Below are 14034 nucleotides of genomic sequence, written 5' to 3'. Positions count from 1 at the left end.
AATTATTTTGAAAAAAAAAAAAATCAAAAGTCTGAATATTTGAATATGGTATGTCCCTCTTTGATTGTTTTCTCTTCACAATCATATTTAATAATTGCATGTTTTATCAAAAATCAAAAACAAATTTAACTTCAAATTACAGAATAAAATACACTTTTTTTTAATTATTTCCATTCTTTACAAATTCAAGGCACCTTGGAATAAAGATAATTCACAAAGAAACTAGAAATTTTTAAATCAATTTTAAGGCAGTATGAAAATATCTATGAAGTGTTTACCTCTTTTAATCTTTCTCTTTTCCTTATCCTTATTCTTTGTTTTAGCTCTTGTATTTCCTCGTCTGAATCCTCTTCCTCGTTTTCCCGATTCTGATGTGGTGAAATAATATGATTCCATTTCATTTGTTCTATGGCTGCAATCAATGCTTCTGATATACTGAAGTGAGCGTTTTCCTAAAATATACATTTTTGGGGCCCTTTATAGCTTAAAAAATTTGTAAGGGTTCCGGGGAACCCAGCGTCTTGATTACTTTAGGAAGCTAATAGATGTTTTGGGAACTTTAACTAGATTGTATTAAATGTTAGCTGGAAGAAAACGATTTTAATACATAATTAAGTAACATACAGAACTAGAGGCTCTAAAGAGCCTGTGTCGCTCACCTTGGTCTATGTGAATACTAAACAAAGGACACAGATGGATTCAAGACAAAATTGTGGTTTGGTGATGGTGATGTGTTTGTAGATCTTACTTTACTAAACATTCTTGCTGCTTACAATTATCTCTATCTATAATGAACTTGACCCAGTAGTTACAGTGGAAAATGTTAGTAAAATTTTACAAATTTTGTGAAAATTGTTAAAAAAATGACTATATAAAGGGCAATAACTCCTTAGGGGTCAATTGACCATTTTGGTCATGTTGACTTCCTTTTAGGTCTTACTTTGTTGTACATTATTGCTGTTTACAGTTTATCTCTATCTATAATAATATTCAAGATAATAACCAAAAACAGCAAAATTTCCTTAAAATTACCAATTCAGGGGCAGCAACCCAACAACAGGTTGTCTGATTCATTTGAAAATTTCAGGGCAGATAGATCTTGACCCGATAAATCTTTTTACCCATGTCAGATTTGCTCTAAATGCTTTGGTTTTTGAGTTATAAGCCAAAAACTGCATTTTACCCCTATGTTCTATTTTTAGGCGTGGCGGCCATCTTGGTTAGTTGGCCGGGTCACCGGACACATTTTTTAAACTAAATACCCCAATGATGATTGTGGCCAAGTCTGGATTAATTTGGCCTAGTAGTTTCAGAGGAGAAGATTTTTGTAAAAGATAACTAAAAATTTACGAAAAATGGTAAAAAATTGACTATAAAGGGCAATAACTCCTAAAGGGGTCAACTGACCATTTCGGTCATGTTGACTTATTTGTAAATCTTACTTTGCTGAACATTATTGCTGTTTACAGTTTATCTCTATCTATAATAATATTCAAGATAATAACCAAAAACAGTAAAATGTCCTTAAAATTACCAATTCAGGGGCAGCAACCCAACAACAGGTTGTCCGATTCATCTGAAAATTTCAGGGCAGATAGATTTTGACCTGATGAACAATTTTACCCATGTCAGATTTGCTCTAAATGCTTTGGTTTTTAAGTTATAAGCCAAAAACTGCATTTTACCCCTATGTTCTATTTTTAGGCGTGGTGGCCATCTTGGTTAGTTGGCCGGGTCACCGGACACATTTTTTAAACTAGATACCCCAATGATGATTGTGGCCAAGTCTGGATTAATTTGGCCCAGTAGTTTCAGAGGAGAAGATTTTTGTAAATATTACTAAGATTTACGAACTAGAGGCTCTCAAGAGCCTGTGTCGCTCACCTTGGTTTATGTGCATATTAAACAATGGACACAGATAAATTCATGACATAATTGTGTTTTGGTGATGGTGATGTGTTTGTAGATCTTACTTTACTGAACATTCTTGTTGATACAATTATCTCAATCTATAATGAACTTGGCCCAGTAAATACAGTGGAAAATATTTTCTAAAAATTTACAAAAATTTATGAAAAATGCTAAAAACTAGATATCATTGAGATGGGAGCCATCTCTGTGGGCCCCGCTGTGAATAATGTGCATTAAAAAATTTATCTTTACCATAGGACATGGGTTTGTCAACTGAAATCAAAGTTTTTGACCTTGACCTTTGACCTAGGAAGTTGTAAATAAATTATGACACACCCTTTGGTGTTGGTTTATAAACATGTCAAGTATAAACTTTGAAATCATAACGGTTCTCAAGATATAGAGCGGACACGATCTTCACCACAGGACACAGGGTTGTCAACTGAAACCAAAGTTTTTGACCTTGAACTTTGCCCTAGGCAGTCGTTCATAAATTATGACACACCCTCTGGTGTTGGTTCATATACATGTCAAGTATAAACTTTGAAATCATAACGGTTCTCAAGATATAAAGCGGACACGCTCTTCACCACAGGACATGGGGTTGTCAACTGAAACCAAAGTTTTTGACCTTGAACTTTGCCCTAGGCAGTCGTTCATAAATTATGACACACCCTCTGGTGTTGGTTCATATACATGTCAAGTATAAAGTATGAAATCATAATGGTTCTCTAGATATGGAGCGGACACAAAGTGTTACAGACGGACGGACGGACGGACGGACGGACGGACGGACGGACAGACTGATCACTATAGGGCGACCCGCCTTTGGCGGGGCCCTAATTAACTATAAAGGGCAATAACTCCTTAAGGGGTCAATTGACTATTTTGGTCATGAAAACTTATTTGTAGATCTTGTTTTGCTGAACATTATTGCTGTTTACAGTTTATCTCTAATCTATAATAATATTCAAGATAATAACAAAAAACGGCAAAATTTCCTTAAAATTACCAATTCAGGGGCAGCAACCTAACAACAGGTTATCCGATCCATGTGAAAATATCAGGGCAAATAGATCTTGACCTAATAGACAATTTAACCCATGTCAGATTTTTCTCTAAATGCTTCGGCTTTTGAGTTATAAGCCAAAAACTGCATTTTACCCCTATGTTCTATTTTTAGGCGTGGCGGCCATCTTGGTTAGTTGGCCGGGTCACCGGACACATTTTTTAAACTAGATACCCCAATGATGATTGTGGCCAAGTCTGGTTAAATTTGGCCCAGTAATTTCAGAGGAGAAGATTTTTGTAAAAGTTAACGCAGGACAACGACGACGGACGACGACGGACGCCAAGTGATGAGAAAAGCCAGGTGAGCTAAAAATAATGCAATTATCTCAAATTTATCATAAAAATATTACTGATTGAATTTTTACAAAATTTGGTGAACATTTGTATAGAAAGCATATAAAATCGGCATAATACCTTCTAAAATTTGTCTTAAAATCACTAAATCTAATTCTACTCAATAGATTTTTCTTAAATCAAAGCCTTAAAGGCTGTAAAAGCAATTGCTGTCATGTTAATGTTTGGGGACTTTTATTTTTCATCCACATATATATAATAATTAAACCTGACATGAGTGTTGTCTAGTTAGAAGTAAGAAGGTTTTAACTTTATATAAATAAAAGACTTTAGCAGAAAGTCATTTTTAATATGTTTTATATTTCACAAGGAGACAACACGTTTACCAGGCTAAAGTTGGGGTCAAATATACATGTGCTGAAACATATAACTCAAAAAGAAATCATCATGGATTATCCCCTGGTAGTGTTTGTAACTGGGCAATAACTTCCTTTATTGATTTAATTTTAACAATTTTCATTATTAATTTATATTTATCATTTACTGTTGATGATATTGATATCGTTCGATGATATTGTTCTAAATATGCCTATTGCTATTCTATGCATTATTACTATTTGTATACCAGTTGTATGGGCCATTGCCAATTATTGTAATTGTGTTTGTGCAAATAAAATATTTGTATTTGTATTTGTATTTAACCATTAACACAAATGATTAAGTTAAAACATTTCAACTTTCCAGACGCAAATGTTAATCAAAGCGCTGTAAGCGCTGAAGGCAGTTAACCAAAAACCAAGGCAACCGTAATTATGAAAACTGTGGCAATGTTGCCTCAACATTAAACATTTATATATAGTACATTCATGTTTATCAAATAATTTATATGTTATCAAGGTTTCAAAAGCAATGCATATACGGTATCAATGTATATTTTTTATGGTGAGTCTGCAGTGGTACAAGTTCCCAATGATTGCAGTTGTTCTACTTGGTAGTTAACCTTGGTTTTATTTGACTGCTAGAAGTTCAATTTGACTTAGTATGAACATGTAATAGTATGAATGGACTGGTTTCCCTGGAAAGAGAACTGAGTTTGTGTTCTATAGTACAAAAGTTATGAGACACGAATTAGACAAATGTTCACTACAACAGGGCTCAAAGGTGAGGTCTGACTGACCTGCCCATAGTAAATGTAAATGATTTGTTATTTTGTCCCATACATATGAATATATATAATTTAGGGGTGGGGATCTCAACGGTTTTCAAGTTCTCAAACAGGTAGGGGTAGGCAGAGGATTTAGGGGGGCAGGGGGCCCAGCCTCCCCCCCCCCCATTTTTTGAAAAAATTTGGTTGCTTATATAGGGAATCACTGAAGCGTGACTGGAGCGGGCCCCTCTTAGGTCAGTAAGTCGGTCCCACTTATAAAAATTTCTGGATCCGCCACTAGGGGTAGGGTGACCCTAGGAACTTCCCCTACATTTCATTTTATTTGTTATATTGTGCCATACATGAATGTATATGGTTTAGGGGTGGGGATCTCATTGGTTTCCAAGTTCTCAAACAGAAGGGGTAGGGTGACCCAAGGGACTCCCCCTATATTTCATTTAATTAGTTATATTGATCCATACATGAATATATATTGTTTTGGTGTGGGGATCTCCACCGTTTCCAAGTTCTCAAACAGGAGAGTTGGGATGACCACAGGGACTTCCCCTATATTTCATTTGATTTGTTATATTGTCCCATACATGAGTACCGGTATATATGGTTTAGGGGTGAGGATCTTGACCATTTCCAAGTTCTCAAACAGGAGGGTGAACAGTGAGCTCAGGGACTCCCCCTATCTTTCATCTGATTTGTTATATTGTCCCATACATGAATATATATGGTTTAGGGATGGGGATCTCGACCATTTTTAAATTCTAAAACAGGAGGGGTGGGGTGACCCCTAGCAACTCTTCCTATATTTCATTTGATTTTTCATATTGTCACAAACATGAATATATATGGTTAAGGGGTGTGGATCTCGACCGTTTCCTAGTTCTCAAACAGGAGGGGGTGGGGTAACTCCAGGGACTCCCCCTATATTTCATTTTTTATTTATTATATTGTCCTATATTTGAATATATGCAGGGGCGGATTCAGACGGGGGAGGGTTGCGGGCTTGCACCCCCCTTAAATTTGCAAAGCATGGGTTGTTCTCAGCTTAATAAAGAATATTCCGAGAATTTTACCTCAATTTTTTTTTTAGCCTTGCTCTGCTCAGCAAAAATTTAAGTTTGCGCCCCTCCTAACCTAAAATCCTGGATCTGCCCCCTCATATGGTTTAGGGGTGGGGAGCTCGACCGTTTCCAAGTTATCAAACAGGAGGGGGTAGAGTGGTCCAAAGAATGCCACCTATATATATAATCATATGATTTACTTACATTAAGGTATATATATAATATAGTTGCATTATTAGTGAAAATAAAGAATGAAACTTTTAGCTACTTTAATTTCCCCTTCAAAATTGAGAAAAAACAAATAACCCCTCGAAATTGCAGTAAACTTTACACTTTAAAAAGCACCTCGCATGCATTATCATCATTTATCATTTATAAAGAAAATTTAGACTGTGACCATGAACATGTATATTGTTAGATATACTGTTCCCAGCTGTCACGTTGTATTGGATTTTTAAATTAAAATTTGTCAAAAAGTAATTTTGAGTTTCTGAATAAAATATTTTTCTGCTTTTTCTTTCTTTTACATATATCTTTTGGTTTACAATACTAGTGTTTATATTCATTTACCATGCATAGATGTATTTTTCCACCTGCCCCTTGGATTTATTTTGTAAATGATCGTTAAACCCGGAATTACCCTTATCCGCTTCCGGAATCGGATCCGATTTTGTAAAATTTTGTCTTCACGGCCGCCATTGTTATCAAACTCCGAAACAGTGGTGACGTTGCTTCGCTAAAACTATCAACGTAGCGTAGTAAAGAGGACGTAACCGCTGTTTCGGAGTTCGCATTGTTATGTGTTTACAATGTTGATTTTGTCAATCAGATACCATTTTACTCGAATTTATACAATATTTGTCGGCGATTTTCTGTATAAAGCTAGCGGTAGAACAAAATGAACATCTCCGTCATGAATAATAATGATAAAAATAAGTTTTTAGCTCGTTTAATTGGAGACTTTGGTGAACATGGTGAAAAGGTTTGCAAAGTAATTTCTTATTTTCTTTCAAATGTAAAGTGACTACGTCGGGCGTAGCTAGAAACCAACTATCCTAGTCGAAATTCCGCTTGCAAAAGTGCTAATTTGCACACCTGCCTCCAAATTGAAAAGCTACGAAAATTTCTTTTTCTAATTTGAAATTGCCGCCAACAGCATGAACAGTTGAACTTATTATATAATAGACTACTGACGTAGTTGTACTACGTATTGATGACAAACAATATTCCTACGACTTTTGTCATTTGGGAAATCTAAACTACTTGTCTTAAGAGATTTTCGGCGATTAAATATTTCATACAATTGTTCTTTGACATCTTAGCTAAAAGCACAAGTCATAATGAACTACACAAGGATTCTTAATATGTACTACTTCCTATGTGTAACTTTAAAACTTTTGGATAAATCGACGATCATTTAAGGTTTTTCTGGTCATTTTTTTTGTAATCCAGAATAAAAAGTATTAAAAAAGTGTTCAATTAGTTATAAATAACATAGTAGCAAGCTAGATAATAACAATGGCAAGTATTTCAGGATTTATTGGGTAGAACACAAATCTAGGGTGCTCGCATAATGCAGCTTAACTGCATAAAAAACGGGAAAGAAATAAAATATCTTACAAGACATAAACATCATGAACATGTAAAGAATAAATATATATTTCAGCTTAATAAAAATATTTTCATAATGGTACTTTGTCATCATTTTTAAAACTAAGTTCCAAACATTATTGCTCAGTTGATATACATGTATGTCCTTCTGATGCGGTACGAACAAAGGCACTTGTTTCTATCCAAAATAGTTTTATATGGATAGCCGACCTTCCTATGGATAGAAACAAGTGCATGTGGGTACGAGATAACTATAATTCTCATGCAATCCCGAAAAGGGGGGGGGGGGTCATCACAGACAAACATGACATTAAATCGTTATCACTGATGTATTGTTTAGGGCCAGTTGAAGGACGCCTCCGGGTGCAGGAATTTTTCGCTGCATTGAAGACCTGTTGGTGACCTTCTGCTGTTGTATGTTTTTCTATGGTCGGGTTGTTGTCTCTTTGACACATTCCCCATTTCCATTCTCAATTTTATTATACGAACAAGAACAAACAGCTCTACGTTGCTTTGACATTTATCAATTTTCAGGAAATATTGCGAAAAATGATCTTCAATATTTCGAAAACATGTGAAATAAAATTGCTAACACGGTGGACCGTCGAGTGTCAACAAACGTAGTAGACTTGTTCACTGAAAAGACGAAGATAATGGTTTCATCTGACATTTGTTATGCATTCCCAGTTTTGATCATGATATTTAAAAAGACGTACTTTTTGTCAATCTATGTAACTAGAAAATTCCAAATTGAAATATTTCTTCATCTGGACCGACTTGGCATCTACTACGTTTGGACGGGTCCATTTCATTAGTAAGGTGATCGATAAATATTACGGAGTTTGACAGAAAAGGAAAACGAACTTATTGTTATGTGTTTTCAACAAGGGTTTCGTTCCGCTAAATTATTTGCGCAAACAAAGTTTGTCTATTTTTAGATTACAGGTAATCATTTGACACTACGCATTAACCTGTGTAGTGATTTTGATTTTACGATAAATGTATGAATGAACGATAATTTTATGAATGAACAAGAGCACCTGACCTCTTAAAGAAACACAAATTAAACATATAAAACCGTATTTAATAGGAGATAATTCAGTTAAATTTTCAATACTAAATCAACAACTGAAATGAATCCATATTTTGTTGAAACATCGTACGAACGGCAGAAAACGGAATCGCAGTTATAAAAATGTACTTTTTTTCACTCGGACTTCTATGTTATTTGATAGTCAAACGGTTGACCCTTTAAATACAAAAATACATCTACAAGAACATATTCTGAAACTTCTTAAATCCACTAACGTTTTTTTAAAGTTTCAAGCTATGTATTGCATTAGAAAACATACATAGGTGTTAAAGAATGACAGACCAGGAGCCTGTTTAACAAAATACTATGGCTTGATATGGGCGGAGTCTCTGATCTGGGTCACAAAGATGGCCATACGCGATAGCATAAAAGCAATTGCTTTAAAAATCCATTATAATGATGCAACATAAAGATAGGGTCACAGACTTCTTTTTTACGATAAACATCATTCAAAGTTGTGTTCTTTGTGAAAAAATCCAATAAAACGTCGAAATAATCATAACATGGCCGCATTGCAGGTCGTAAAACGTTGATTTTTTATATGTTTTTTATAACCAACAAGCTAACAAATTGAATATTAGACAAAAAATGAAGTCGGTAACCATATGATTATTTTTTATCATTAAAAAAGAAATTTATGTGTCATCAACATAGTTTTGTCAGAAAAATCTATGGAGTAGAATTAGAGATTTGGCAATTTTAAGACAAATTATATATGTTTTTTCATCAATTTTATGTGCTTTCTATGCAAATATTCACCCATATTAAAAGAATTTAATCTGTAATAATCAGATAATAAAAGGATAAATGCATTATTTTTTTCAATTTTGGTTGAAGTTCACCGAGCTAATGTTGTATGCAAAATTTAAGCAAAATCTGTGACATAGCCCTTTTTACTGTTCCTTGACCATAGAAAGTTATTAAAAATTTAAAAACTTTAATCATAGTGAATATTATGTTAACTGGCAGAAAAACTAAGTCCATCTATAAGTAAAATATGAATAAACAGGATTTTTTTTTTACAAAATTTATTTATGGATACTATCTTATGATCAGAAACAACCGTCTGTCCAATTTTGATAGAAATCCAGGATAGTTTAAGAAAGTTATTTTAATTTCAAAAACCTTAAAACAAATAGTGAATTTTTGTTGACGACACCAACAACAATGGAATGTATGATCACAATTGTCTCGCTTTTTCGACAAAGGTCAAAGGCTAGACAAAAATCTTCCTGAATATAGATTCACATGTCCATACTGGCAGAATATGTGAGGTTGTTAAAAATAATTTAATTTGAGAATTTTCCAATTAGTTTACTTTTTTGTTAAAAAGATCTATAAGAATAATTTTAAGATTTTATCTATATCATAACTAGTATTTTTTATTATTCTATTTTAGGATTTTTATTTTAAACATTTTTCAAAGAACATTTTAGACTTTTTCCAAAGAATAATTCCAAAGATACATGCAATGTTTATATTTAGTAATTATATAAAAAGTAAAGCTGGGCCAAACAGTTCATCTAATTCATTGTTTTAAAGTATTATCTTTTGTATTCCAACTTACTTTATCTAGATTGGCACAAGTATGGAAGTCCTGAGTTGAGAGATAATGGATGAGTGACTGCCCTTGAGCTGGTTTACCCATGTATCCTTCTGGTGAGGTTGGGGAGTTTACATCTGTTCCTAAATATATTTCTATAATTAGAATTCATAAATACCATATAATTTCTAGGTTCAAAAAATATCTACAACTATGAAATCTTTGATAGGGAAATGCCATGTTTTGACTTCAATCACTGCTAAAATATCCGTGTGATACAATTCATGCCAATCATTCCGTTTCATCTATCATAACAGTCATGCTTTATCATGTACTTATTCTATAAAGAAGTCTCATAATAGGTATCCCAAATAAAAAAAGCTCAATGTGTGATGAACATCTATGATGTAAGAAGGTCATGATAGGTTCTTTAATAGATTACTTTATGATATGGTTTTGTATCTATTATTTCTCCAATCAAATTGAACAATAATTTAGCTTTAAAAAATCTTCCAAATATTTTTTCCCCTCTCAGTCTGCATTATTCATTCCATTGTTCACAATTACTTCCTCTTTCCCTAAACCATGGATCTGCTCCCTGAGAAAGAATAAATTATTAAGATTTTTATATACAATAAATACCTGAATCCATTTCTGGTGCTCCTACAATATCTTCACTATGTTTTCTCGTAGTTCTTTGTGGTTTTGTTATTGCATTGAGCCATGTCATATCTGACCTTGACCTTTTGTGACCTTTCTTTGTTCCTTTTGTAGTTCTCATAACAACATTCCTTTTTTCTTCAGTCAATGTTTCTGAATCAGAGAAAATTTCTTCTGGTCTACCACTGTAAGTTTTTTCAGAACTTCCCATAGGGTCAGGGGTCAAAGACTTTTTAACAGAGGACAGTGTTGATTTGCTTTGCAATTTTTCTTTAGTTTGTACTTCAGATGAACTTTCTTTAGAATCTGCCTTATGTTCTGTCATTGAAACATGAGACAGTGGATCTTCTGTTTGGTTGTCATAGAAACTAAATCCTGCTTCTGGAGAATCAGTTGGAGAATCAGAACCAGATTTTCGTAAAACAGTTCTTAAAGCATCTCTTGCCAACATCTTTGCTTCTACTGGAGAGGCACTACCTATAAGTGTATATTGAAAAATATTCAAATAACAAAATAAATAATTTTAACAAAGAGAAAAAACATGTGACTATTTAGGCACTGTTTTTAATTTGTTGTTTTATGGATTTTGAATATGAAAAAGTCGGGGTCGGTCAATTGAAAAAAAAAAGAAAAGAAAAAATATCTTTTTATGACATAAATATGTATGAAATAAATATAAATTGCAGCTTACTAATATTTTTTGTAGGCTATTTTGAAATCATTTCTTAAATTTGTTTCCAACTATTATAACTCAGCTGTTGAACCATAATACGCAATTACAGCATCAAAACTTCAAAATTTCAAAAACTTACCAAAATAAGGAATCTACTTTCAGTCAATTTTTTGTTAAAAAGTCATGGCAGTAAAATAGGTTTTCAGACCCTTGATTTTCATTCTCTAATTTATTTAATCAGTAAAATGTTTGAATTATAAAACTGAATTGCATACCAACATTGACAGGTATAGCATGCTCATCTGACAAGGAAAGAACACTCTCCTGTCTTGGAGAAGCAAAACGTGGTGCGAGTGCCAAAGCCTCATGGTGACTAGAACCCCTTCTCATAACTGGCATTGACTCACTTCTCTTCCCATCAGGTTTTCTTCTTCCACTTAACTGTTTTAAAATAAAGAAAACATATACCGTAAATTGGGAAATTTTGGCATTGGGATATTTTGGCGGTTTTCACTCAAAAGGCATGTGTTTTATTTTGGTGTGTGTAATTTTGGTGCTTTGCCTAATTGATGTGTTTATTTTTGGAACAATAGAAGTGTGCAAGCTCATTCATATTTCATTTGCCTTTATTTAACCGTTAATGTTTATTGACAAAATATCAATGACATCCTCAAACTAGAAACACAACAAAGTTAACTAAATGAAGGAATCAGATACAAATGCAATTGCAAATAATTCCTTATCGATGGGTTGAATGTTAAAAAGAAAGTGATTTTAAAACATTATTTATTTTTTACCAAAAAATCAGGAAATAAATTTTAATCATTATCTCTATTGCAACTGCATTTTATGATAATCGATCAAGAATTTAAATTTTAATCCTTATGCCTCAGGCAGTACATGCTAATTAAAAGAAGAAAAATGATAACATAGAGTTTTAATATTCTAATTACCAACAACGGTGTCTAATCAGAAGTAGCCTGGCATATTTATGACATAAGTATTTTCTTAACAATTTCACAAAATTGACAATTAAATAAAAATTATATAGAGTCAGTATTTATTTTCAGATTTGGCTATATGTAGAATAATAGGAAATATACGGAAGATATGGGTCAAGATGCACATTAGTTTCTCCATAGGCGATAATGGTAATATTTTCTTCTGGTGCTCAGTTCATATCGTTAACTATATGTATGATGGCTTGTTTTGAAGCTGAGACATTTTTACATATGTGGTTAAATTTTCGGGGTATGAAGTGAGATTATTTTTTCTGTAAATCAGCAAACCCCGAATATCCTTTTGTGATGCAGCTCCATCGTGGTAAAAAATCCTTTTTTTTGACACAATAAGTTCTTTGAAAATTTAATACTTTGAACACAATTATTAGCTCCATAGTCTTAACATATTTATTCCATGTTCCCCTACTTTCTTAATCAACATACATGGTTAAGCTCAGTCATTTGTAAAAAATAGAAACATGTCCAATATCACTACACAGAGATTTTTTGTTTACACATGACTTTTGAGTTCCTCATTCTGAGGCGCATTAGGGATATTGTCCCATATAATAAGATAAGATATTTCCCCCAACTATTAACATTACGATATCGTCACACCCGTCCTCGATTATGATGTTTCAATATTTAGTGTTTGCTTTATTTTTGGTGTGTTTAATTTTTGCACTTTCATTGGAGGCACCAAATAAACGAAAATAAAACTACAACCAAAATAACCCAATTTACAGCAATCGAATAATTTAATTTTGGATGTAACACGTCTTCTGATTGGCTGACATTGTTTTGATTATCAGCTCATAGACATAATTTTGTCATGTGACCGTGACGTCATCAACGTTTTTTCATGATTTACTCCGGTTTAAAATGGAATTAAGAATTAAATTATAAGAAATGACTGTAATATTTATATATTATACAACTACACATATTTAGTAAAGTCGATATATATCCAACTGATCCCCAGATGGACAAAAATACATATTGAAGAAGAAAACATACAAGATTGACATCTAGTTCTGCCAAAAGGGTAACTTTGTTCTGTTCTACTGCTTGTAGACATAGGCACATAGAATGGAAGTACTCTTTAGTATTCAAGAAACTGTAATCTGAAATCAACAGAGTAAAACTAGGTGAAAAAGCATAAAATAACAGGTAACCAGATGCTCTGCAGGGCGCAGCTTTATACGACCGCAGAGTTCCAACAGTGAACAGTTGGGGCAAGTATGGACACAAATTGGACATTTACCTATTATGGTCCAATATCCAAAATCTAAATACATGGTTAGATTCAGCATATCAAAGAACCCCAAGAATTCAATTTTTGATGAAATCAAATAAAGTTCAATTTTAGACCCTTTAGACCTCAATGTGGACCAATTTGATAACCGGGCCCAAATATCAAAAATCTAAATACATGGTTAGATTCAGCGTATATCAAAGAACCCCATATATTCAATTTTACTTGAAATCAAACAAAGTTTAATTTTGGACCTCGATTTGGACCAACTTGAAAATTGGGCCTACATGTGTAATCAAAATTCTAAATACATGTTTAGATTCAGCATATCAAAGAACCCCAAGGATTCAATTTTTGTTGATATCAAACAAAGTTTAATTTTGGACCACGATTTGGACCAACTTGAAAACTGGGCCCATAATCAATCAAAGAGCTGATAGCTCTGAGGTGGAAGAAGGTGAATAAAAGGTTACTTGAATTACCATAAAAGCAGCCCCAATAACCCAGCCTGCTTTGTTCCATTATCGTTATGACATATTTTTTTTCTTCAAACAAGAATGTGTCATTTATAAGTACATGGATTTCCCATCCGTACAATCATTTTCTATGTTCAATGGACCGTGAAAATTGGGTAAAATCTTTGATTTGGCAGTAAAATTAGAAAGATCATATATATATCATAAGGAACACATGTGTACT

At 33.3% G+C, this 14034-nt stretch overlaps 1 protein-coding gene across 3 annotated transcripts in view; it reads right to left on the bottom strand.

The window, feature by feature from the left end:
- LOC143067426 (run domain Beclin-1-interacting and cysteine-rich domain-containing protein-like) overlaps positions 1 to 14034 on the bottom strand; it is a 37678-nt gene that overhangs the window by 17065 nt on the left and 6579 nt on the right. For 2 of the 3 annotated variants that reach the window (XM_076240685.1, XM_076240686.1), the window contains exons 4-8: positions 13098 to 13204; positions 11355 to 11520; positions 10389 to 10883; positions 9771 to 9901; positions 279 to 452 (exon numbers count right to left, since the gene is read on the bottom strand). In XM_076240685.1, the coding sequence (XP_076096800.1) occupies positions 279 to 452; positions 9771 to 9901; positions 10389 to 10883; positions 11355 to 11520; positions 13098 to 13204 (1073 nt within the window). The remainder of the gene's footprint in view (positions 1 to 278; positions 453 to 9770; positions 9902 to 10388; positions 10884 to 11354; positions 11521 to 13097; positions 13205 to 14034) is intronic. The other variant, XM_076240687.1, reaches the window with a different exon arrangement.

This window comes from Mytilus galloprovincialis, chromosome 3 (genome assembly GCF_965363235.1).
Source record: "Mytilus galloprovincialis chromosome 3, xbMytGall1.hap1.1, whole genome shotgun sequence".
Classification (NCBI taxonomy): Eukaryota; Metazoa; Mollusca; class Bivalvia; order Mytilida; family Mytilidae; genus Mytilus; species Mytilus galloprovincialis.
This window is presented reverse-complemented; position numbering and strand designations above follow the sequence as displayed.